At 42.8% G+C, this 22431-nt stretch overlaps 1 protein-coding gene across 2 annotated transcripts in view; it reads right to left on the bottom strand.

Annotated features, from left to right (window-relative positions):
- Positions 1 to 22431, bottom strand: part of KIT (KIT proto-oncogene, receptor tyrosine kinase) — an 80318-nt gene that overhangs the window by 30636 nt on the left and 27251 nt on the right. For both annotated transcript variants that reach the window (XR_014515346.1, XM_083458114.1), the window contains exons 2-7: positions 19265 to 19513; positions 13448 to 13726; positions 12809 to 12945; positions 8005 to 8164; positions 4258 to 4447; positions 1901 to 2016 (exon numbers count right to left, since the gene is read on the bottom strand). Coding sequence is in view for 1 of the 2 variants with exons in the window: in XM_083458114.1 (XP_083314240.1) it covers positions 1901 to 2016; positions 4258 to 4447; positions 8005 to 8164; positions 12809 to 12945; positions 13448 to 13726; positions 19265 to 19513 (1131 nt within the window). In the remaining variant the exon portion in view is untranslated. The remainder of the gene's footprint in view (positions 1 to 1900; positions 2017 to 4257; positions 4448 to 8004; positions 8165 to 12808; positions 12946 to 13447; positions 13727 to 19264; positions 19514 to 22431) is intronic.

The raw sequence follows: 22431 nt of genomic DNA, 5'->3' as shown, positions 1-22431 counted from the left end.
TACATATATACTTAAGGGACATGTGCAAGAAGCTTGTTTATCATTATATTTTTGGAATGATTCATGTTCTTATGTACCTGCATTGTTTTATACTTTCTGGATTTCCCACGACCGTATCATACAGCAGTTCTATGTTATAAATCAAACACTGCTGGTTGTTTCTCCCCTCTCCCCAAAGTATTTCAATAATATATTTTTTTAATGGCATGGTGCGAGCAAATTTTTATTCTGGAAGTGTGGCCCAGAGAGAAAAAAGTTTGAGAACCACTAACCTCCCCCACAAGACTGAAGTCAAAATGATATAATCCAGTCCTTGGTTGGAGCCTGGGATACAAAGGTGATAATGAACACTAAATATGTGGATATGGGCACTCTGAAACTGGCTATGATACAAGTGCACCAAGTAATCCTTCCTTAATTTACACGTTGATTCTAAAACCCTGTCAGTCAGAAGAAGCAAGGCAGCTGCACAGGAGAGAGAGAGAGACAGCTGCAACCTACAAAAACCTTTCAGACCATGTAAGTCTTGCCGGCTGAGAACAGACAGTAGGGTGGTATTCAGCTAAGATGTACTCCGAACAGACCTGCTGAAATTAAGGAAACGTGACTAAGTTAGGTCCACTCATTTCAATGGGTCTACTCTTGGTGACTTCTGTTTCAGTGTATCTGAAGAAGTGTGCATGCACACGAAAGCTTATACCCAGAACAAACTTAAGTCTCTAAGGTGCTACTGGACAATTTTTTAAATTTATTTTGACAGTGTCAGACCAACACGGCTACTTACCTGAATTTGTTGAACACTGTGCACCATACCATTTCTGAGACTTTTAATCTGCCTACACACTATATCTGTTAAACTCAAGCATTTATCTCAAAGAATTCTGGGCACTAGTTTAGCCCTCACAAAGTTACAATTCCCAGCAACACTTGACTAACTACAGTGCCCAGAATTCTTTGAGAGAGGGGGATGTGATTCAAATATTTTCTAGAGTTATATTGTATATGCAGAGATTGGCATATTTGCTAACATTAAGTATCTTATTCTGACAGCAGAACTAGGTTAGCTGGTTGTTCGCTTGAAGTAACCTAGTAGTAGTCCACTACATTTCTGCCAAATATGTAGGGGGGGGGGAGATAATGTTTTCTGAATTTTGAAGGCCTTATAGCTTATAAAGTATTTAGTCTAAGCTCAGGGAAAACTTGTCCCTTGAGAATGAATGAGATATACAGTTGATTCAAGGCAGGGATACCTAACGCGATCCCCTTCCAGAAGCTGTTGGAATACAGCTCCCTTCAGCCCCTGCCAGCATGTCCAATGGCTAGAGATGAGTAGAACTGTAGTCTAGCAACACCTAGAAGGCACCACATTAGCTACCCAATTTGCAGTAGTATATATTTATGAATGTTGAACCTTTTTTTTACATTTATAGGGCTAGTCAAGATTTACTCAGTAGTTTGCTAACCAGAAAACAGTCTTAAGAAACAATGCACACTCTTTTTGGTTTTCCCTTCCCTTTCCTATGGTATCCCTAAAACCACAGTTTGAAACCATGGTCTGCAAACCATCACTCTGGGAGAACATGATTAGCCATGTCTAGCTAAACAATGGTTAACGTAAAGAAGTGAAGCTAGAGGAAAATCGAAAACCAGAGTTTGGAGAGAACACTGCCGGCACGGAAAACTAAAAGCATGTTTAATGCCAAGAAGGGAAGAGAGGAGGGATTGTTCTTGAGATGAGAGAAAGGAAAGAGCGCTCACACCTGGGGCTAGCTCCCAATTTGCAAAACCATGTTTTACAAGGTGCCCATTAATCACTGTGATGCCTTGCATGTACAATGTGTTTTGTTAAACGCAGTGAACTGTGATAAAGAAATATTGCAGACTGCTCTTTTCTACTTACTGTTCACATAGACATTAAATGCTATAGAGGAGTTGGCATCTGAGTTGGACACAAAAAATGTGTATACGCCTCCTTCTGTTCCCTTCAGTCGAGTAAGGTGAAGCTCACTGGAATACCTACAGGAGGAGGAAGCAATTTAGTATTATTACTCATATTACTCACAGTGCAAACAGAAAGGCCAGTCGCTATCCTGAGACATTTTTAAAAACTAAACAGGTTGTGCTTACACGTGGAATCTTAAAACCACCAAGGACACCAATCTGGTCTGCTTGTTCCTTTTGGACAACCACACTTTGCCAAAGGCAACAGAAGGCTGCTTGAAGGCTCCTGAATCAGAAGACCATCGCTTATGCACTCTGGTACAGATGCATATGCAAATCTCAGTGCCAGGCATTTTCATACTGCATGGCTATGTGAATTTTGCATCCTATTCAAGATGGAGCTCACTGGGTGGTCTTCAGATAGCCACTTTATATCAACAGTTGTTGTTTCTCAGACTAACTTTTCCAAGACTTGTTGGGTAGCTAAGATGACACTAAGATTGATATCCAAAGTGCATTTCCCTGGTAGCAAGCCTCATTGAACACAGTAATACTTACTTCAAAATAAACTTATGTAAAGGTAAAGGACCCCTGGACAGCTAAGTCCAGTCAAAGTTGACTGGGGTGTGGTGCTCATCCCACTTTTTAGGCTGAGGGAGCCGGTGTTTGTCCACAGACAGCTTTCCAGATCATGTGGCTAGCGTGATTAAACAGATTCTGGTGGAACAGGACACCATGACGAGTGCCAGAGTGCACCGAAATGCCACTTACCTTCCCGCCACAGCAGTACCTATTTACTTGCGCTGGTATGCTTTCGAACTGCTAGGTGGGCAGGAGCTGGGACAGAGCAACAGGAGCTCACCCCGTTGCATGGATTCCAACCACTGACCTTTCAATCAGCAAGCCCAAGAGGCTCGGTGGTTTAGACCACAGTGCCACCCGCGTCCCTTGTAACATGTAGGATCACACTGTAAGCACACTTTGGATACAAGGTAGGACAGAAACGGATCTAGTAACACCCACCAGCTATTTAGCAAAGCTAGGCACTGCTGTGTTGGATTTATTTGCTATTTGTTACTATTTGCTTTAGAAACCTTGCCCTCTAATTGATTGATTGAATTAAATTTATATCCCAAGCAGGCCAGGGCAGCATTTTCACTATCATTTCAAGCTTTTCCTGAGGTAAATGTAGGCTTGTACCCATCAACCTGGCTATGGCAAATCACTTATTTTCTCTCTCAGCTCTGGTAGGTACACCTTATGCCTGATGGGAATTATCAAAATGTGTCCTTAAGCAGAAGGCTGTGTCTCCCCAACTCTGGAAGAGAGTTGATACTTGGAATCTTCAGGGTATAATGGCAGTATGACAGCTCACTTACTTTGTCCAGCATCAGAGGTTGGCACAGCTGCTAACTGTCCAAGCCTTGAGGACCCACCACTGACCCCAAAGGCCATCTGCAGCAATCCAGGCCCTGCAATTGTCTCAAGGCGAGGCAAGGGAAACTTACCAGCCACTGAGCACCAGAGCCTAAGTGGTTGTGGCTGGGACCCTTTTAAACCAACTCCACACACACATTGCCTCTGTAGTCCTGATGTGACATTGGTCCTGATAAATGCTATGTTGGGGCCCCAGAAGCATTGTGGAAGGATAGACGTGGTGGCAGCAACAGCACGATGACTTGACTGGCTTTCCTGCTGCTGCAGCAGCTGCCTGCCATGGTTAAGACCATGAGTAGGCAACCTAAGGCCCGGGGGCCAGATCCGGCCCAATCGCCTTCTAAATCCGGCCCACGGACGGTCTAGGAATCAGCGTGTTTTTACATGAGTAGAATGTGTCCTTTTAGTTAAAATGTATCTCTGGATTATTTGTGGGGCCTGCCTGGTGTTTTTACATGAGTAAAATGTGTGCTTTTATTAAAATGCATCTCTGGGTTATTTGTGGGGCATAGGAATTCGTTCATTCCCCCCCCCAAAAAAAATATAGTCCCTCCCACAAGGTCTAAGGGACAGTGGACCGGCCCCCTGCTGAAAAGGTTTGCTGACCCCGGTTAAGACCAATGGAAGAAGGGGATCCAGCAAGCTGAGAAAGCAGTAGAAGTCCAGCAAACAAGCCTAGGCACTGGGTTTGATCATTAGGTTTAGTGGTCACTGGTCAGTAAGTTAAGTAGGAAATCCCCGAAACATACCTTTCTGTACATCATATTGAAAGGCAGCTGGGAATTGTCAGAATGATTTAGGGTGCTCTTCCCTCCCCAGAAAAGGGGTAGATCCCAGCAGCTTTGTCAAAGCATGCTTCTCTGCAATGTATTACATTACCTGTTTTTGTCTATGTTTGTGACCCGCACATAATGATCGGATGAATTTTGCAAGGTTTCATTCATGTACATCCATACTTCTTCTTCTGGCTTTGGATATGCCTCATACGACACGATTAAATCCAGGTTTTCTCCATCATTTACATTTACTGTTGTGTTTGCCGAAGTTGATAAATTGACATATCCTTTACCTGGTGGTTGTCATACGGAAAGATAAAAGTAATAATAATTATCTGGGTTTCTTTAAAACCGCGTATAATTAAACCAAGGTCAGCAGAGAATAAGCAAAATTTACTGACAAGTATGGTAGAAATTGCAACCTGTGGAAAAGCAGGTCTTATCAGCTAAATGCAAGACTGAGCGTCAATGACATTTTACTGAGTGAGGTGTACAATAACTCTATGCTTCACAAAGGGATCCTGAACTTCTGTACAGGCATTTTGCATGACAGGCCTAGATGTAGCCACTGAGTGGGACATGAAAGTCCATGGGACGTTATTTATTTACTTATGCATTTCTTGTACTTAATTTATATCCTACCCCTTGAAAAATATACAAGACCCACAAGGCAGCCCACAGCACAAAATGTCATAAGAATACAACCAACGTAAATATAAAACAGTAAATAATAAACACACCTACAACACTAACACGAGTCATCAGTAAAATGAGCTATGCAATAGTACAAATAAACAGAAAGCTTCTTGAAACAGTTATCTTGTTTTGCCATTAATGTTGCTTTATATGTCAAACTTTAATTGTACATTTATATTTTATTTTTCCATATATTTTTATGTTTAGAATATTTTATTTTCCTGTTTATTCCACCGCTTTAAATATGAAACCTTATTGTACTCAGTATCTGAGTTTCATTCGTCATGTTTTATGCTGATATTTTGTAATATTCTATTTGATGTTTTTAATTTGATGTTATGATCCGCTTTGATTTTTTTTTTTTTTTAGAAAATGTAAAGCAGGTTATAAATGCTTTAAATAAAATAAGATGCTCTTGGGCCAATAGGACTTTATAAGTGAGAACCAGCAACTTGCATTGCATCCAGCAATCAATAAATCTCTTTCTGCCCAGGTGTGCCGTGTTCCCATCCTATTTCTGGGACAGGGCGCACAAGTGTTTGCAGCTGATAATGAATTCGGTCCAGTAGAATATCCACAGAATCAAGAGATGCTGCAATGTAACAGCTAGGTTTTATTCATTTTGTGTGTGAAATTAAAAGGTCTACGAAGCAGAGTGGTGGTGGTGGAGGAGGAGGAGGGGTACCCACCCTTTTCGCCAATTACGGATAAAGACATGTTCAGAATACTCCTGCTAATTACAGTACATGAATATGCTCCTAATCAGTTTAGCACTTATGGTAATTTTAATATTTAAAAAGTACTACATGTCACTGCAATCCCACACTCTGGGCTGCTTTTCAGGAAAGTATGTTAATAAACAGGGCAATGTAAGCACCTTTGGTGGCTGGTTGGCAGAACTCATCTAGAGTTCATGAGACCCAATGGATCAGGCTTTTCAGAGGGCTCTGGAAATCAAACCTTTCATGCTAAAATGTACTTTTTGGGAACACTCCAGCACACTTTGGGGAGCAGCTTCTCTCTCATATGGTCAATTACCAGATGGGAACTTGTTTCCTGCGTTTTCCATTTGCAGAGTAAAAAAAATCTGCTAATGTATAGAAACTGGATCGTCTCCGCTGCAGTGCCCATTTTACCAGGTTAGCCTTTCAAAAATTGCTACCACTGTATACTCTTTGCGAAAACCCTTTCAGACAAAAAGTCACACTGAGTTCAATGGGACGTACTCTCAGGTAAGCGTGTACAGAATTTCAGCCTAAGTACATAACATGCAAAGGCCGGTACGTAACTATTTTATGTGTGTTGCCTTTGGTGGAGAGATTTATAAATGCAATCAATCAATCAATCAATCAATCAACCCCCCATTCTGTAACGTTACTCAGTGCACTTTACATAAAGATGCAACATGGTTGCAATTCTATACTCTGACATAGTAGCGTAGTTCATGTATAAGGTGAAAAAACCTTGGTTATAGCTCGCTTGCTGGAGCAAGACAAACCATGAACCCAGGTTTAGACATAATGCTAAGCCAAACCATGAGTTTGTCCTGGGTCCTGCAGCAAGACCATGGGAGAGGTGCTGCATCCATGATGTTTGGTTCAGGAACCCCCATGTTCTCTCAATCACACCAAGTCATGTTTTGACTTAAGTGATTATGTGTGAATCAGGTTGATATACTACAGGAGAGCCTATAGCAGTGTGCAATTCAAAAAATGGTTTACACGATGCTACTTGGTCATCTACGGCAAATGAAGCTTTGTGAGAGTAGGAATGCATTACTGGATCACAGCCATATACCTTTGCAGTGCCAAACCCATTTACAGCACAGAGAGGGAGTAAGGCCATAGATTTTTTTTTTACATGTCGACTGAGGACTGACTGACACACTGGCCGAGGTTGACTAACCAAAAGATAAACTAAAGGTCAGGGAAAAGATGGATGAAAAGATAATGGATGAAATCCACAATTTCCAGAAACAATCCCTCTGACTTCGAGGAGATGTGGAAAAATTAGAATACCTGGGTTTGTGGATTGCGGCTGTTGTAGCACGTAATGCCAAAAGTAGTTATGCTAGCTTACTGGTAGGTGGGTCACTGTTGCCTACTGGGAGAGAGAGAAGTGAAGTGGTGGGAAAGCTGGTGTGGTGCACATGCACTGGCAGGAGCACCAAACTGGTTCCGCTGGTGCATTTGCACTGCCCCAACCTTCCTGTCCACTCCTGGTGAGCAACAGAGACCCATCTCCTGGCAAGCAAGCATAGCAGCTCTGCCCCAACCGCTGAGTCACATCCATGTAATGCTTCTTCTTAACCTGCATAGGCAGGCATGGGGCCGAAAACTACTGAAGCTAGAATACCTTCCTTATAAGTAGCATAGAGGCGATGACTTAAGAGAAATCAGATTGTACAATGACTGAGGGTGCTGCATTCCTACAACGCACATGCATAATATGCTTGTGAATGTCCCAGTTCTTAATTAGGGCACCGCTAAGGGTCTGTGTGGCTAGGTTCGCCTTTGAAAGCAGCAGTACTCTTGCTGAAGGACAGAAACACTTCCTACACTCACAAGTTGTGTCTTAGGCCCAGTTCACACTTTACATCTTGCAGAACAGGTGCACCCCCGTAAGACATTCTTATGAGGTCAGGGAACTAGGTTGCAATGGCAAGATAAACAAGAACAGCTCACACAGGTCCGCAGTCCCACAATGAAGGGGTGTGAATGCATGGATGCATGCGAGTCATGCAGGAAGGATCAACTGAATGGGCCTTTCCTATGGATTAGCATCCTTCTGCCAGGAAGGTGCTGATCCTGTGAGAAGGGTATATACGATCAACCATGCCATCACATTATTTGTATTGTGCCAGCTGGGTGTACACACAAAGGACACCCTAGTGGCTTCTTAAAGGGGTGGTAACCACATATGGAAACCCAAGGGTGCTCTCTTTTGTTGACCAGGAGCAGGACTTTCTGTTTCCACATGCTAGTGCACCTGTTTTCACATTGTAATGTACACACATTGCAAAACTTGCTATTTGATTTTTGGCGTAACATAATATAGTATTATATATATCTATATATTTCCAACCATCTCAGCCTGTATGTTATATTCTCCCCATGGCACAGACATCTTTTATATCTGCAGTATTACTATTTACCTAGTACTTTCAAGGTTATAGTGGAATTGATTGTTCCAAAAGTGTTTCTTCCTTGGCACACAAATGCTCCAGAATCATTAACTCCCACTGAACTGATGTTCAGCTTTAATTTCTTTTCATATCCATAAGCGCCCGTATTCCTGCTTCTCCCTGTAACAGTCTGTCGGCAAGGGGGAAAGAAAAAAATTAACATCCAAGATACAGTGTATACAGCATCTTTCCTAGATAAATTAAAAATAGATGTAATTATAACTTTGCCATATTAATATTCATAACTTAAAACCAGAATAATAAGCCATCATGACAAACCTGTCACTGGAACCTCTCCATACAAAACAACTACGTTCTCAGAGCTCTCTTTAAAAAAAGCTGAACTCACTTCCCCCACCACCACCCTTTTTTCCCCTTTTCTTATTTCCTTTCTTCAGATCCACTCCTACATTCTTGGTAGTCTGCCTTCTAATTAGGAGACTCTGTAGACTCTTCCCAGTCTTACCTCAGCAGCATGAAAGGCATTACAATAGCTTGTCTTTTTGCAATGCTGTTTCAATACACTGGGGGAACATGGGTCATGCGGTAGGGGCGGAGCCTACAACACCGCTCTTTCTCAGCACTGAGATGACATAGCCCCAGTTCCCAGAAACACTGCTTTGGTAAGTTGCCGTATCAATGTCTCCTCCCATGTGGTCCAGAGACATTACAGTGGTTCTTTCATCACCACTGAGGTAGCACTGGAGGGATTTCAGTCTTGGCCTGCCAAATTTCCACATCAGGGAAACCTGGATCTCCAAGAATTGAAATTTTTGGTCATGTAATTCTGGTCCACCGGCCACTGGTTGGCAGTAACCAGGGTCAGAATTGGGCACCAATGAACTGCTTGATTAACCATCACCGTGGCAGCAGAGAATGCATGTTCTGGCCAAGGGAGGGAGCATCCATTTTTGAGACCGACTCCTGGTTTCCTTGGGGATGCGGGTGGCGCTGTGGGTAAAAGCCTCAGCGCCTAGGGCTTGCCGATCGAAAGGTCGGCGGTTCGAATCCCCGCAGCGGGGTGCGCTCCCGTCGTTCGGTCCCAGCGCCTGCCAACCTAGCAGTTCGAAAGCACTCTCGGGTGCAAGTAGATAAATAGGGAACGCTTACTGGCGGGAAGGTAAACGGCATTTCCGTGTGCTGCGCTGGCTCACCATAGCAGCGATGTCACGCTGGCCACGTGACCCGGAAGTGTCTCAGGACAGCGCTGGCCCCCGGCCTCTTTGAGTGAGATGGGCGCACAACCCTAGAGTCTGTCAAGACTGGCCCGTACGGGCAGGGGTACCCTTACCTTTTACCTGGTTTCCTAACCACATTTAGCAGGGAATCCGTGTTACCAGCCGACAGCTAAATGCCAATACTCTTTCATCTCTCATTCCAAATTTAGCAGACTGACTCCTCTAACACGATTTCTTAAAAAGCGTCAACCCTTCCCCAATATTTCAGCGGCTTTTAGTTCATGCAAATGTGGGGCGGGGAAATAGAATGAACAAACAAAACTAGAGAGTATGAATCCGAGTACATACAAAAACAAGCTTTTGTATGAAAAATTTATAATGCTCTTGGAATTGTCCCAGATCTCCCATCTGCAGGTCCCATATTTGACCGCATGCTGCTGAGGCTCAATTCACCCTTGGAGTGGGTGAGTTGCGATTTGCCAACAGATAAGCACTTAAGAGTCAGCAGCTCTGCTGAGAATGGGCTCCAGGGACAGATTACCCAGGACGTATCCCCCCCGCCCCCCGAGGCTGTGCGATTTATCTAGCATTACAGTGCTGCCCTAGTCCTTTTCTGGGTACACATGAATCACTGATTATATATTCTAATCACTGCCATTAACAGTTGACAATTAACCGTGGGATTGTACTCAGCAAGGTTAGACGTGACCTTCTAAGAAGTTTTCCATGCATGCTTAAATTACAAGATATGCCACTACCAGTGATTCAGAGCAGAGTGGGAGTTACCCAAAATAAAATAAAAATCAATTTCACATAGATAAGGGGCCTAGCAGCACTGGGACCAAATCCCTTGGATGACTCTTCCTGACCTGCTTGTTTTACTGTCTCTGGCCTACTTGTTGCTCATCGACTTCTTACTCATGATGACCAAGCTCAAATTGGAATTGGGCTCACTTAACAAAGCAATATCCCCTTAAAAATCAGAAAACAGGTCAGCAATTTTTAAGCCCCAAAGAGCTTTTTTCAACCTTCATTAGACACATCCATACAATTGTTATCAGGAGAATTATGGGGTTGGAATTCTTGCTATGAATCCCCATTAGCCTCAATCCCACCATACATTCTTAGCTGGTCGCTGCTGGAGCTCTAGGTAGCTCTATTGTCCCCTGGCATTTGGGTCTTTGTTGCACAGGCCAACTCTTCTACTATGAAGGGGAAATTGTTGTTGTTTTTTACAACATTACAGTCATACCTCGGGTTGAAGTTGCTTCAGGTTGAGCGCTTTCGGGTTGCGCTCCGCAACGACCCAGAAGTAACAGAACGTGTTACTTCTGGGTTTCGCCACTCGCACAGACAGCCAAAATGATGTCATGTGCATGCACGGAAGCGGCGAATCGCGACCCGCACACATGCGGGTTGCGTTTGCTTCAGGATGCGAACAGGGCTCCGTAACGGATCCCGTTCGTATCCAGAGGTACCACTGTATGTATTTTCATGTTTTTATATTGTAAACCACCCCTGTGGTCTTTAGGTGAAGGGCGGTATGGAAATTTAAAAAATAGAATATAAATAAACACCACCACAGCCAGGTAACAGGCGGAGCAGGACAAAAGGAACAGGCAAGTGGGTCCCAGGGGAGTGAATGTGTGTGTGTGTGTGTGTGTGTGTGTGTGTGTAGTGAAGGATTGAGGAGCTCTGGAGGCTGAGATTCAGATTATGAATCACTGTTATCTGTGATTCCTTGCCAAAGAACTGTGAACTTCAGAGGCATTGTGACTCGACATCCAGGCCTTTCATGCGGTAGTAGTGCTGCTTTAGATATTCAGGCTCCTCTCATGTATCTGGCTTTCTCAAACTAAAGCCTGACCTACTTTTCTGCGTTGTTGCTCTTTGGTAAAGTCATGACCACATTCAACAGCAGCCTGCAGTCTTTGCTTGACTTCAAAAAGTTCTTGGCTGGGAACCTCTATGCATGTGAACTTTGCTGGGTTCCACTCCTGGGAACTGGTTCTTGCTCATGAATAACAGGGCCCTGACAGGGGAAACAGTGGTGCCCCGCAAGACGAATGCCTCGGAAGACGAAAAACTCGCAAGACGAAAGAGTTTTTCGTTTTCTGAGGTGCTTCGCAAGACGGATTTCCCTATGGGCTTGCTTCGCTAGACGAAACGGCCCTGCCTCTCATGTCATGGCGACGCGCACTTCACGCACGCACACTCGCTTCCCCGCTTCTCCGGCTCCCTCCCACCTTCCTGCTGACGGTTGGTGCCTCGCGCCGCTGCCCACCCCCCTCGCGCGCTCCCCTCAGAGAGGCGTTGCCGCCAGCGCCTCTCTCTCCCTCTCTCCCTCAGGTGAAGAGGATGGTGGCGGTTCCGCCGAGTCGCGCTCCTGAGCCCCACCGCCCTCCAGCAGCCGCGTCGCACGGTGGCCACAACGCGTGGGTGAGTCTGAGGTACCAGCTGCGGCAGCTGTCCTGCTTCTCCCCGCCCCTCCCCGCCGTTGTCAGTGTTTAAATGCAGTGGTGCTTCGCAAGACGAAAAAACTCATAGAACGAAAAAACTCGCGGAACGAATTAATTTCGTCTTGCGAGGCACCACTGTAACTACTGGATCAGCTTCTCACCTATGCAAGCAATTCACAGAAGCACTGCCAGCCTCAGGAACCTGAAGCAAACAGTGAATATGCATTTGGAGCTTTCTCAACCACTGCATCGATTCCTAAAGCCATTGCGCTTGCTCTCCCTGAACTCTCATTCCTCCTTGCCTTACTGACTGGCTACATGATTCAGACCTGCCCTTGAAGCCTGCTTCTTAGGCAGCCGCTGAATAGTTTTCCCTCTATAAAATGGTTCCTGGGATGCTAACTAGCATACAAACGCATTTAAGAAGTTCCCAATGCAATAATTTCAAAAAGCAAAGGAGCTTCAGAGTCTAGCCTGCTTTACCTTAACAAAAATGTGCTTGTGTTAGGTTCCTTTCATGTATTAACATGTAACATGTATTTACCCCTTGAAAATGGAAGTCCCTGTGAGGTCTGGCAGGGTTTATTTTTTAGAAGTTCTGCACTTGTGACTTCAAATGCACTCAGAGACATGGGCTTATATCAAAACTGGGTCTTTTGTCTAGATAATAATAAAACAAAAAGAATGAATGACAGCAGGGTTGAAAATATGGAAACACAAGGATGGCCAGAAGGCACAAAACAAAGCAAGAAGTATTAAAGCAGGGAGGAAGAAGGATAAAGCAAGAATGAAATCTGAAGTTGCAAGAGGGCCTATGGTACCTACTGGGAGAGAATGACTTCCTACTTTAAATAAATCCTAAGAAGCAGATGAGAATTTTTGTGAGTAGAGTCCCAGGTAGGTTGTTGTCATGCCATGTGTGGCAGAAAGGGTAAAAATCCACTGAAAGGCTAGGAATCCACTGAGGTATCTTATTTGAGACTTGTCAAGGCTACTGCTCTGGGTAACGACACTTCTCAGGAATACTGTTTTGTCATAACTAATGAAGAACGCACCCCCAATGCAATCCTGTGGTGTGTTTTTAAGATTGTTCTTTCAAGTACATTAGTTAAGACTGATGGGGTATAATGAACTCACCGCGCTGCCTTGAAAAATCCAATTAGCTTGCAGAGTGCTATCTACATCCTTGATTGTGCATGTAACTTCAAATTCTTCACCTTCTTTGAGAAGTTGGTTGGTTTTGGATAAGGAGATGGCTGGAAGGGATTTGTGAACTGGAAAACAATTTAGATGTGCATTGTTTTTCATTACATGCAGTGCCTCCAAGAGAGAGGAGGGGGAAAAAATCAAAAGTTATTAACCTCCTAATAAAATATTAGACCTCCTAGAGGTATTTTAAATTTCTGTAATGTATTTGAATTGTTCTTTCATGCCAAGTACATCTCTTAGTTAAAGTATGAAAACATTTATAGGCACTATATAGCAGGCACAGATAAGCACACATAATATTTAATCCTGCAAAGACTGAAGCATAACCAGGAAACTCATTCCATGACCATTTTATAAGGTTACAACCCAAAAGCCTTTCCATCCACTGATGGAAGCTGAGTGTACCATCTGAAAGAAATAATTATCTAATTATTTTACCCTTGTTAACATGCAATCTTATATAAAGGTATACCAACTATGGCTGCCTGAGCTGCAGGAAGAAGTCTGTACACAATAATAGCAGTCATCAATATGGTTTTACTAGATATTCCAGTAAAGAGGAATTACCTGCCCTCACAACTAGTGTGATAAATTCCGACACCTTCTCCTCTCCATTTTGATACGCCGCACACTGGTAACAACCAGAAAATGATCTCTGTACATTTTTTATGGTAATTCCTTTCTGAAGATCAGGAACTAACTCCATATTCTCAGGCAGAGGTTTCCCGTGACACCTTTTCAAAGTGAAACTTGAAATGTCTGGATCTGTCACTGGACACTGAATGAGAGCATCACTATCTTCCATCGCGTATGTGACAGGCTCGTGAAAAAACAGGAGCGCTGGATCTGAAATGAAAATGAAAACAGTTTTCTTGAAGACTATATATTAAATAATGATGATGATAACAACAACAACTATTACCATTCGTCGTCGTCTTCTTCTTTTATAATTTATATGCCCACATCTGACTGCGTTGCCCCAGCCACTCTGGGCGGCTCCCAACAAAATATTGAAAACACAGTAAAACACAAATCTTCACACAGGTATTTCCCCCCTCCAACAATTTATGATTTTATTGTATGGTTTTATGGTTTTTTTTAAATTGTTGTAAACTGCTGTGATGTATTTTGATATACTGGCGTATATAAATATTTCTATAAATATTTCTATAAATGAATACATAAATATACCGCTTAAGGAAGAACTGAGGGGAGAGACTCCATCAGGCAAGGCCTCCTTCCACCTGCCTTTTTGAGTAAGGCATATTTTCTGCTTGTTGTGCACCTTGATTTAGGCTAAGAGGATTTAGTTTCAAGCAAACAATAGCCTGCCTGGTGCCAATGGGAATTTCACACGCAGAGCATAAAAGCAGTAGCCACCCAGTGTTGTTTGCTCCCATCATCTGATACACAGGAGGTATATGTATTTCACCCGAACATTGAGAATTGATGAATATACTGAGTGAATAGTCTGGTGCTAAGGTTGGATTCTATTGTCTTGTGGTCCTCTGTAATTCTACTTGTTTGTGAAAATGTGGACTTAGCCCTTTTACAAGCAGAGCTATAGACTCGGGCAGTCACAGAGTCTGAATTTTTTGGAACTATTGAAATGTCCTTTTTCTGAAATTTAGGCAATTAAAGAATTCTGTACTAAAGAATCCTTATCCATTTTTAATCACCATTAAGATGCTTTCCAGCATAATTGAAAAACAGGGGGAAAACTCCTCTGGGACTTATTTTTGCTGGGACTGTCCCCAAAACTTTATAAATTCATCTCCAAGTGTACTTCAGACATTCATGGCTTGAAAATAACAGAATGAAAATTATGAGGATGTTAACTAATGGGTTGTTAGCTGAGTGGGTTCTGAGCCTCCATGAACATTTCTTCTGATTAGCCTTTCCCAACATTGGGTACCCAGATGCTGTTGGAAAACGCCCATCATCCCTGACCACTGGCCCCAGTAAAAGGGGGGTCTTTTACTACCCACTTCATCCTTTCCTCTTTCCTCTTGTAAACATCTCATAGGTCTCTGATCTCTCTGCCTGTCTTAGATCTTGATGTCATTGGCTAATCAGTTCTCTGTCACAGTGGGCCTCTTACTGTCACATGTGGTACCCACACATCAGAAGCTGACTGTAATCGGCTCAATTTGTCCTAATGTCTTCAAAGGGCTACTAACTTTAAGACCAGACAGATTTGGGGGAAATGAGAAAAATCCCCCAAAAGCATCCAAAAAGAACTTCCGCAAAATTAAAGTCTTATAACACTCTGATTATGACGAGGGATTTTGAATTAAGTCTATAGATAGATTGGGTTTTTAGCCAGAAACAGACTTAGTTGTTGCTCACTATTGGCAAACTGTGAGGCCAAAGGAAATACTAAAATTGTCTCCTTCTGGAAACTGGTGAGGTATTTTTAAGTTTCCAGAGCAAATTAAATGAATGGAATTACTTTAGCTATGCTTTCCAGCTCATCCTACCGTGTGTTAGCAAGCCCTAATGGGGGAAATAAGATCACAGAATGTCAGAATTCCTTTCATAGTACAATTTCCTTTTGTTTATTTAGATTTCAGTATGAAATAGGAGCCCACACAGTAAAATTCACACTTCAGTACATTACCATGAATAGTTTTTTCCATCTCATTCACAAACAGAAATTCCTACGGAAAGTGTTAGGAAATCCCTCCATAACAGAATAGAACCTTAATAGAAATTATTTTAACTGGTAGCAAAGGCTTATTCCATCTACTGCAATCCTCAAAACACCTTAACATACCGTATTTTTCGCTCTATAAGACGCACCAGACCATAAGACGCACCCAGTTTTTGGAGGAGGAAAACAAGAAAAAAAATATTCTGAATCTCAGAAGCCAGAACAGCAAGAGGGATCGCTGTGCAGTGAAAGCAGGAATCCCTCTTGCTGTTCTGGCTTCTGAGACAGCTGCGCAGCCTGCATTCGCTCCATAAGACGCACACACATTTCCCCTTACTTTTTAGGAGGGAAAGAGTCTTATAGAGCAAAAAATACGGTACTCCTCCCCTCCTACCACAAACCACAGGCTTGAGTCCACTCTGACTGGCACACAGTGCTTGCATGAACAGGATTCATTAATCCCATCAAAGGCTTTACGATGCATCTATATGCATGTGCAGAACTGCTCCCTCCAGAAAACTGGGAAGCCACCCAATGCAGGAAGCGTTCTGTGTTCATTTGGGAGTACTTTTTGAGGTAAAACGATGAGAAAAGTTTGATTCTATGTTACTAATGTGGGGTGGCGATTGATTTCCCATCTGTGGATGGAACCTGCATCACACTGGTAGTATCTGCATGATGAAAACACATGGGACATATCAGTGAGAGAGATGTAGGCAGAAGAATTCCCCATGCGATCTGTCCCAGGGATGCAGCAGCCACTCTACACTTACCACCTTGCTGAAGCTAAGCAGGTCTTAGTCTGGTCAGAGCTTGGATGAGAGACTTAATGGGAACCAAAGGCCAATTTGGATTCCACAATGGAATAAATATGGGATATAAATGTAATAAAATAGGACAGACACGCCATACTCCCTGACTACCACCAAATAACAAACAGAACATTTTGCAAAGAAAATAAACTCTCAGTGACAGATGGGCAGCATGGATACATTTGATTTCTGTGCAACTTCACAGAGCAGAAGAAATCAACAAATTTGAGGCCAAAAGTAATTCAAAGACATCAACCAAGCACCACAGAAAAAGTTTTGCAGACAGTGGTGGGAATGGTACCAGAAATGCACTACTAGAAATGCTTCCTGGTTCACGCGTATTTCTGTTCATCACTTCCTGTCTTACATATATGAATGTAGTATCATAGTTCTAATACCACTAATCAGATGTTTCAAACCATCTCACATCACAGAAGCAAAGTTTTCCCATGAAGTAAGTTCACACATTCAACTGCCCTTCAGGATTACTGGAAAATCAATTAATGAAAAATTTAGTGATCTGTACACATGTGTGAACCAGTCCTTAAGTGTTACCAGCAGCAGATTATAAAAATTAGGGAAAACATGCACTTTGGGCGGTGCTTCCATAAATCCCTTTAGTAAGATAAAGGACCACAGAACAGCTGCCCACAACTCATTAGAAACTCATACTTCAGATCCCCTTATTTCATGATATTCTGAAGATGTTTGGGCTTTACATGGGCATCTTTCCAATCTGCTCAAGTAAAAAGCCACAGCCTGAACATCAACAACAGGAACAATTGTGTCTCAAAGGGATCTTTCTGGAGCCTTCTGGCCCAGAACAAATCCCCAAACCAATGTTTCAAAACAGTGTTACTGGACCTCAAGTTTTACTGGAAGTTCAGTCCTGCTTCCAGTTTCAGCTCTGTGGCAACAGCCTTGGGCTACTCAGTAGTAAGGGGAAAGCATGCTGCTCAGATGTGCCTCTGATGACTATCATGCAGTATATACTGAGTTTTATCCTTCAAAACAAGTTTCAGCATTGATCCTTAGTTTAAACCCTATAAATACTGAGGTCAAAACTATTGGGCAGGGTTCAGCAGTTTCCACCTGGAAACTTGTTCAGATGTACATCTTCAACACTTGATGGCTACAACCTTACTAGATCACACGCATTGGTGAATCAACCATTACAAGTATTTCACTGCCGATATGAACTCCAGTACCTTTTGGCGTTACCTCCATTGGAATGTTTGTCAATGGAGTCAGCTCCTTTTGACATCTAGTCAACAAAATATACAGAAATCCCTAAAGTGGCTCACTTAAGGAAATCGGCAGAGCAGATACGTCTCCATAGACACTATGGGGTTTCTCATCAAATGACAATGAGAAAAAACTGTGCCTGGTTATCCTGAAAGAGAGGAGACACAGCAGAAAGAGTGCTGTTATGTAGCCACATGATCAGGAATGATGCATGCAAAGGAGAGATGCAAAGGACTCTGGCCCCCAACTGAAAGATCCAATAATTTACTTGTGGTAGGTGATACTGCAAGTAAATTCACTGATCCTACAGCTCAGGGATGGCTAAGCTGTGGCCCTCCGGATGTTGCTAGACAATGATAGCCACCATCCCTTATTATTAGCCATGCTGACTTGAGGCTGCTGGAAGTTGCAGTTCAGAAACATCCTGAGGACCACAGCTTGGCCTCCAGGTGGATCTTCACTGTCCAGTCCTGGTGGCTACATCTACTCTTCTTTTCCACAACTATGTACCTATGAATATATGTACCTACCTAAACCATACAATCCAATTTTGAGGCCCAGATCTCAGCATTTGCGCTGAATGAAGAGAGTTGGATAACTACCAGGGAGAAGGCTTTTTTGGTGGTGGCACCCTCGTTGTGGAACAGCCTTCTCAGGGCCAGTCACTATCTTTCAGTCAGCAGGTAAAGACTTTTTGATTCACCTCATGTTGTCTGTTCCTCTCTGTTTTTAAATCTGTGTTTTAACTTAGCAGGTGGGGTGAGTTTTTGCTTTGCTCTGAAACTTTTGATTTTCTTGACCTATTTTGCATTTTCATTGTTTCATTACTTATTTACTGTAGGTCATCAAGAGAACTTTATGTTATAGGGCAGCATACAAATGTCATAAGCAAACAGGCATAAACGAAACTGTGGAGCAGGATGGAACCAAAACTGATCCAACTGCTCCCAACCGGGATCTGAGCTCACGTTTTCCCTGCTGGCATAGATCCAGCCACCCATCCTGTTGCCAGGAAGAATAACAATTCAAATTGTCTATCTACTGAGCATGTCTATTTGCAGGCCTCAAGAGCAAAAAGTCTGTGTTTTTTAATGTAAAAATGTGGGAGGATTATTTTTGTGTGTGTGTGGAGGGGAGGAACGCCCAAGTTTCATAGGAGGGTGAAGCCTGTGATAGGCAGATGCCCTGAATTAGTATACATGCACCACAATCCCAAGCACATTTGCTCAGAAATCCCACCATGTTCAATGGGACATGCTTCCTAAAAAGCGTGTTTAGGATTGCAGCCTAAAAGGCTCATTTCAATATGCCCTTTGACATGGCCCTAACTTCCCATAAAGACAAAGAAAGGTTTTATGCCACATCCATCTCCGGAATGCTTCTTGGGAGCAGTTGTTTGAGGGTAATGTGGTCTTAGATCAAGACTGCCGCGTCCTAGAATAATGGATAGCAAGCAGCCTATACCTATCAGTTCAGTGATAGTTTAACTGGTACACACCTAAGCATTTGTTCAGACAACCTTGTGGTGCAGCAGGTATCTGAAGGGTTCATCCGATACACTGGTTTCTTAGGGTGTGAAAACATCATATCAAAAGCACCAATGTGATCAATATAAATGGAAGCACAAACCAAGTTTTCAGGTAAGGAGGAGGGGGGGAAAACAATAATATTTACCTTTAACAAAAACATAAATTGAGTTGTTCGATCTCTCTGTGTTTGTACATGTATATGTTCCTGTGTGGCTTGCTTCTGCTTTACTTATGTGTAACTCCTTCGTTTCTGAAATGAGGGGCTTTCCTGATGGGTCCGAACTCTGAAAATCCCAGGTCACAGTGCCACCATCACTACACAACAGCTTTAACTCTTGTCCACTATTCACAACCAAAGTGGAAAATGCTGGAATAATAGAAGGTCTGGTACCACCTGCCAAAAATAAAATTTAGCGTTTAGTGTTTCGTATATTTCCTTTCATTGGTCTTCAAAAAAAAAAAAAGAAAAAAGAAAAAAAGAAAGAAAGAAAGAAAGAAAATCATGTTGCACAAGCCTACATCAGTTTGATTTGTAGTTTAACTTCTTTTCAAAACACGATTCAAGTATTACCTCATGGCTGATGACTGAAATTTCTTGACTGCTAAACCAGGCTGTTTTTGGTGCTCCCACAGCGGCGGTGGGGGTCTCCAAGAAGACAGCCCCCGATATATCAAGAGTTGAAAGAAAGTATCTGATTTTCGGGTGGGATTAAATCTTTTCGGACAGGGCAAAAATTTCAGCATCAGTCTTCATTAACAAACAGATGCCCCAAGGCTACATCACAACATAGTACCATTACTCCGGACATTATGCATAAAAAGGAAAAAGATGGCTGCCATCATGGGCTGCCCATGGGGGCAGCCATTTTCTTTTCCATTCAGTTCCGTGGTAATGATCTTTTTTCATGATGTAGTTATTCCCATCTGTTTACTAATGAAGATGGATGTTGCTCGGCTGAACAATCTTGCCGGAAGTTAAAGCTGCAGAAAAATCTGCTGTTGGTTTCAAAAACTGAAAAGAAACTTATCGTCTGCCGCTTCATCTGGACGGTAGCCCCCTTGCCACAAAATCATGAGAATCTCTCCCTTACACTGAAATGTTTTAGAAAGTGCCTTCCCACCTTCACTGTGAAGGTGAGGAAGGACTTTTAGTATAGCTTGATTTTTGTCTCCAGCTCCTCCTTCAAGGCCAGGTTCTTAGAAATCCAGAAACATAAACAATAATGAGCTCTAAGAGATATAGTCACATCAGCACCATATATTTAAAGCACATGGCGTCCCATAAATAACCCTGGGAACTGTACTTTGCACCTAAGAGTGACAATACTCAGCACCTTTAACAAACTACAATTCCCAGAATTCTTTGGGGGGAAGCAATGTGTTTTAAATGTATGATGTGAATCTGAAGGAAAGCTGACCTTTTATTAAGCCTTGCTAGTCTTATGTACAATTAAGAGGACTTATCTAGAAAGACATCCAAATTATTGTTCTTTCATCCATTCTTTTTTTGTTTGAATATGGAAGAGTGGTATGTGTCCCTCAAGGTTTTACCTTTGCATTATGCCTACATGATAACAAAGGAGGAAGAAATCTAGCTTCCCAGCTTCCTCTTCTGGCATTTGCACAGGAAGAGAACATCTGTAAGATATGCTCTCTAATGCTGTGTGGCTTTTTTCCCTTGCCCTACCCAGAGAGGTCAGCGATTGAACTGGGGACCTTTCGAATTCAAAGCATACGCTCTCCTACTAAGCTACAGCTCTGAATCAAAGGGAGTTAAATTAATTCTGGCCATCTTGGGAAGGTCTAAGTTCAAGTACCTGAGTTCAGCTACGGTGTATGTCTTATCACAGTTAAGCCACACAAACAGTGTATGTTCCCTAGAAGGCGATGCTATGGGAATTGTTTTCTTTTCTTTTCTAGAGATAGTTTAAATCTGACAGCTTATGTATTAGCGTTTGCTTATGATTTGTAGATGCCCACAAAGTTTAAAAAACAAACAAAACCAGTGTAGCCCCATTTGGCTTCCAGCGTGCTCATTTGATACCAACGGTAAGAACAATTCAATTAATTAATTATTGGGAAAAAAATTTGGTTTTTCTCAGCATTAAGGACAATGCCATCGGCTCAGCCTGCAAATGAAGTTTGCATGGATTATAGGGCAGTACCAAATTTATTTAACCTGCAACTTTAGCAGCACTTAGAAGTACAATGGATTAAGAGGGTGTCAGATAAACACTCCAGCTAGTGAGAAATCCAAAGGTAGTTAAATGCAGATGATAAGGCAGAGAGAGAAGGTCAGATTCTCTACAGAAGCTAATCAACCCAATCAATAGAGACCCCTCCCAATCAACAAAGATTGGGGGCCAAACTACGTGTTACACTTAACGTGTAGCAGGCTGCCATGTCTCTATTTTTTCCTTAAATCAATTACAGTTGCTTGGGGTGGGAGGGATTGTGACAAAAATAACAGCATGCAGGGATGGTAAGCCTTCTTCCCTCTTCTGTCCTCAACCCAACTCCAACCCCCCCCTCCCCAATTCCTACTGGCACCCCAAGGGGGTGACTTTGGAGGACTTTGGGAGTAAAGGGAAAAACCTCCTCTCCCTGTGTGTTTCGAACCCCCTCCCCCCCAAAAAAAGCCTATCTCCATGGCTGTAATAAAGCATGCAACATATTTTGACCTTAAGTGTGGTATATTGAGTAGCATGTTGGATAGGACTAGATTTTAAATTTCTGCCGAGTCATAAAGTTCATGGAGCCAATTCATACACTCAATAACACATGTGGAATAGTTCCATTACCATAGCTACAATGGGGTGTGTGTGTTATGAACCCATGGCAGATCCTGGGGAGCGCCTGGTATTGCAATCTCTCCCTAATATTTAGAGAGGCTGAGAGCTGGACCATAAAGAAGGCTGATCACCGAATAATTGATGCTGTTGAATTATGGTGCTGGAGGAGACTCTTGTGAGTCCCATGGACTGCAAGAAAATCAAACCTATCCATTCTGAAGGAAATCAGCCCTGAGTGCTCACTGGAAGGACAGATCATGAAGCTGAGGCTCCAATACTTTGGCCACCTCATGAGAAGAGAAGACTCCCTGGAAAAACCCCTGATGTTGGGAAAGATGGAGGGCACAAGGAGAAGGGGACGACAGAGGACGAGATGGTTGAATGGTGTTCTCAAGGCTACCAGCATGAGTTTGACCAAGCTGCGGGAGGCGGTGGAGGATAGGGGTGCCTGGCATGCTCTGGTCCATGGGGTCACGAAGAGTCAGACACGACTAAACAACAACAACCAGCCTTTTTCCAT

The sequence above is a fragment of the Podarcis tiliguerta genome, assembly GCF_965153285.1.
Source record: "Podarcis tiliguerta genome assembly, chromosome: 9".
NCBI lineage: Eukaryota > Metazoa > Chordata > Lepidosauria > Squamata > Lacertidae > Podarcis > Podarcis tiliguerta.
The sequence above is the reverse complement of the archived record's forward strand: the minus strand, read 5'-3'. Positions and strand labels throughout refer to the sequence as shown.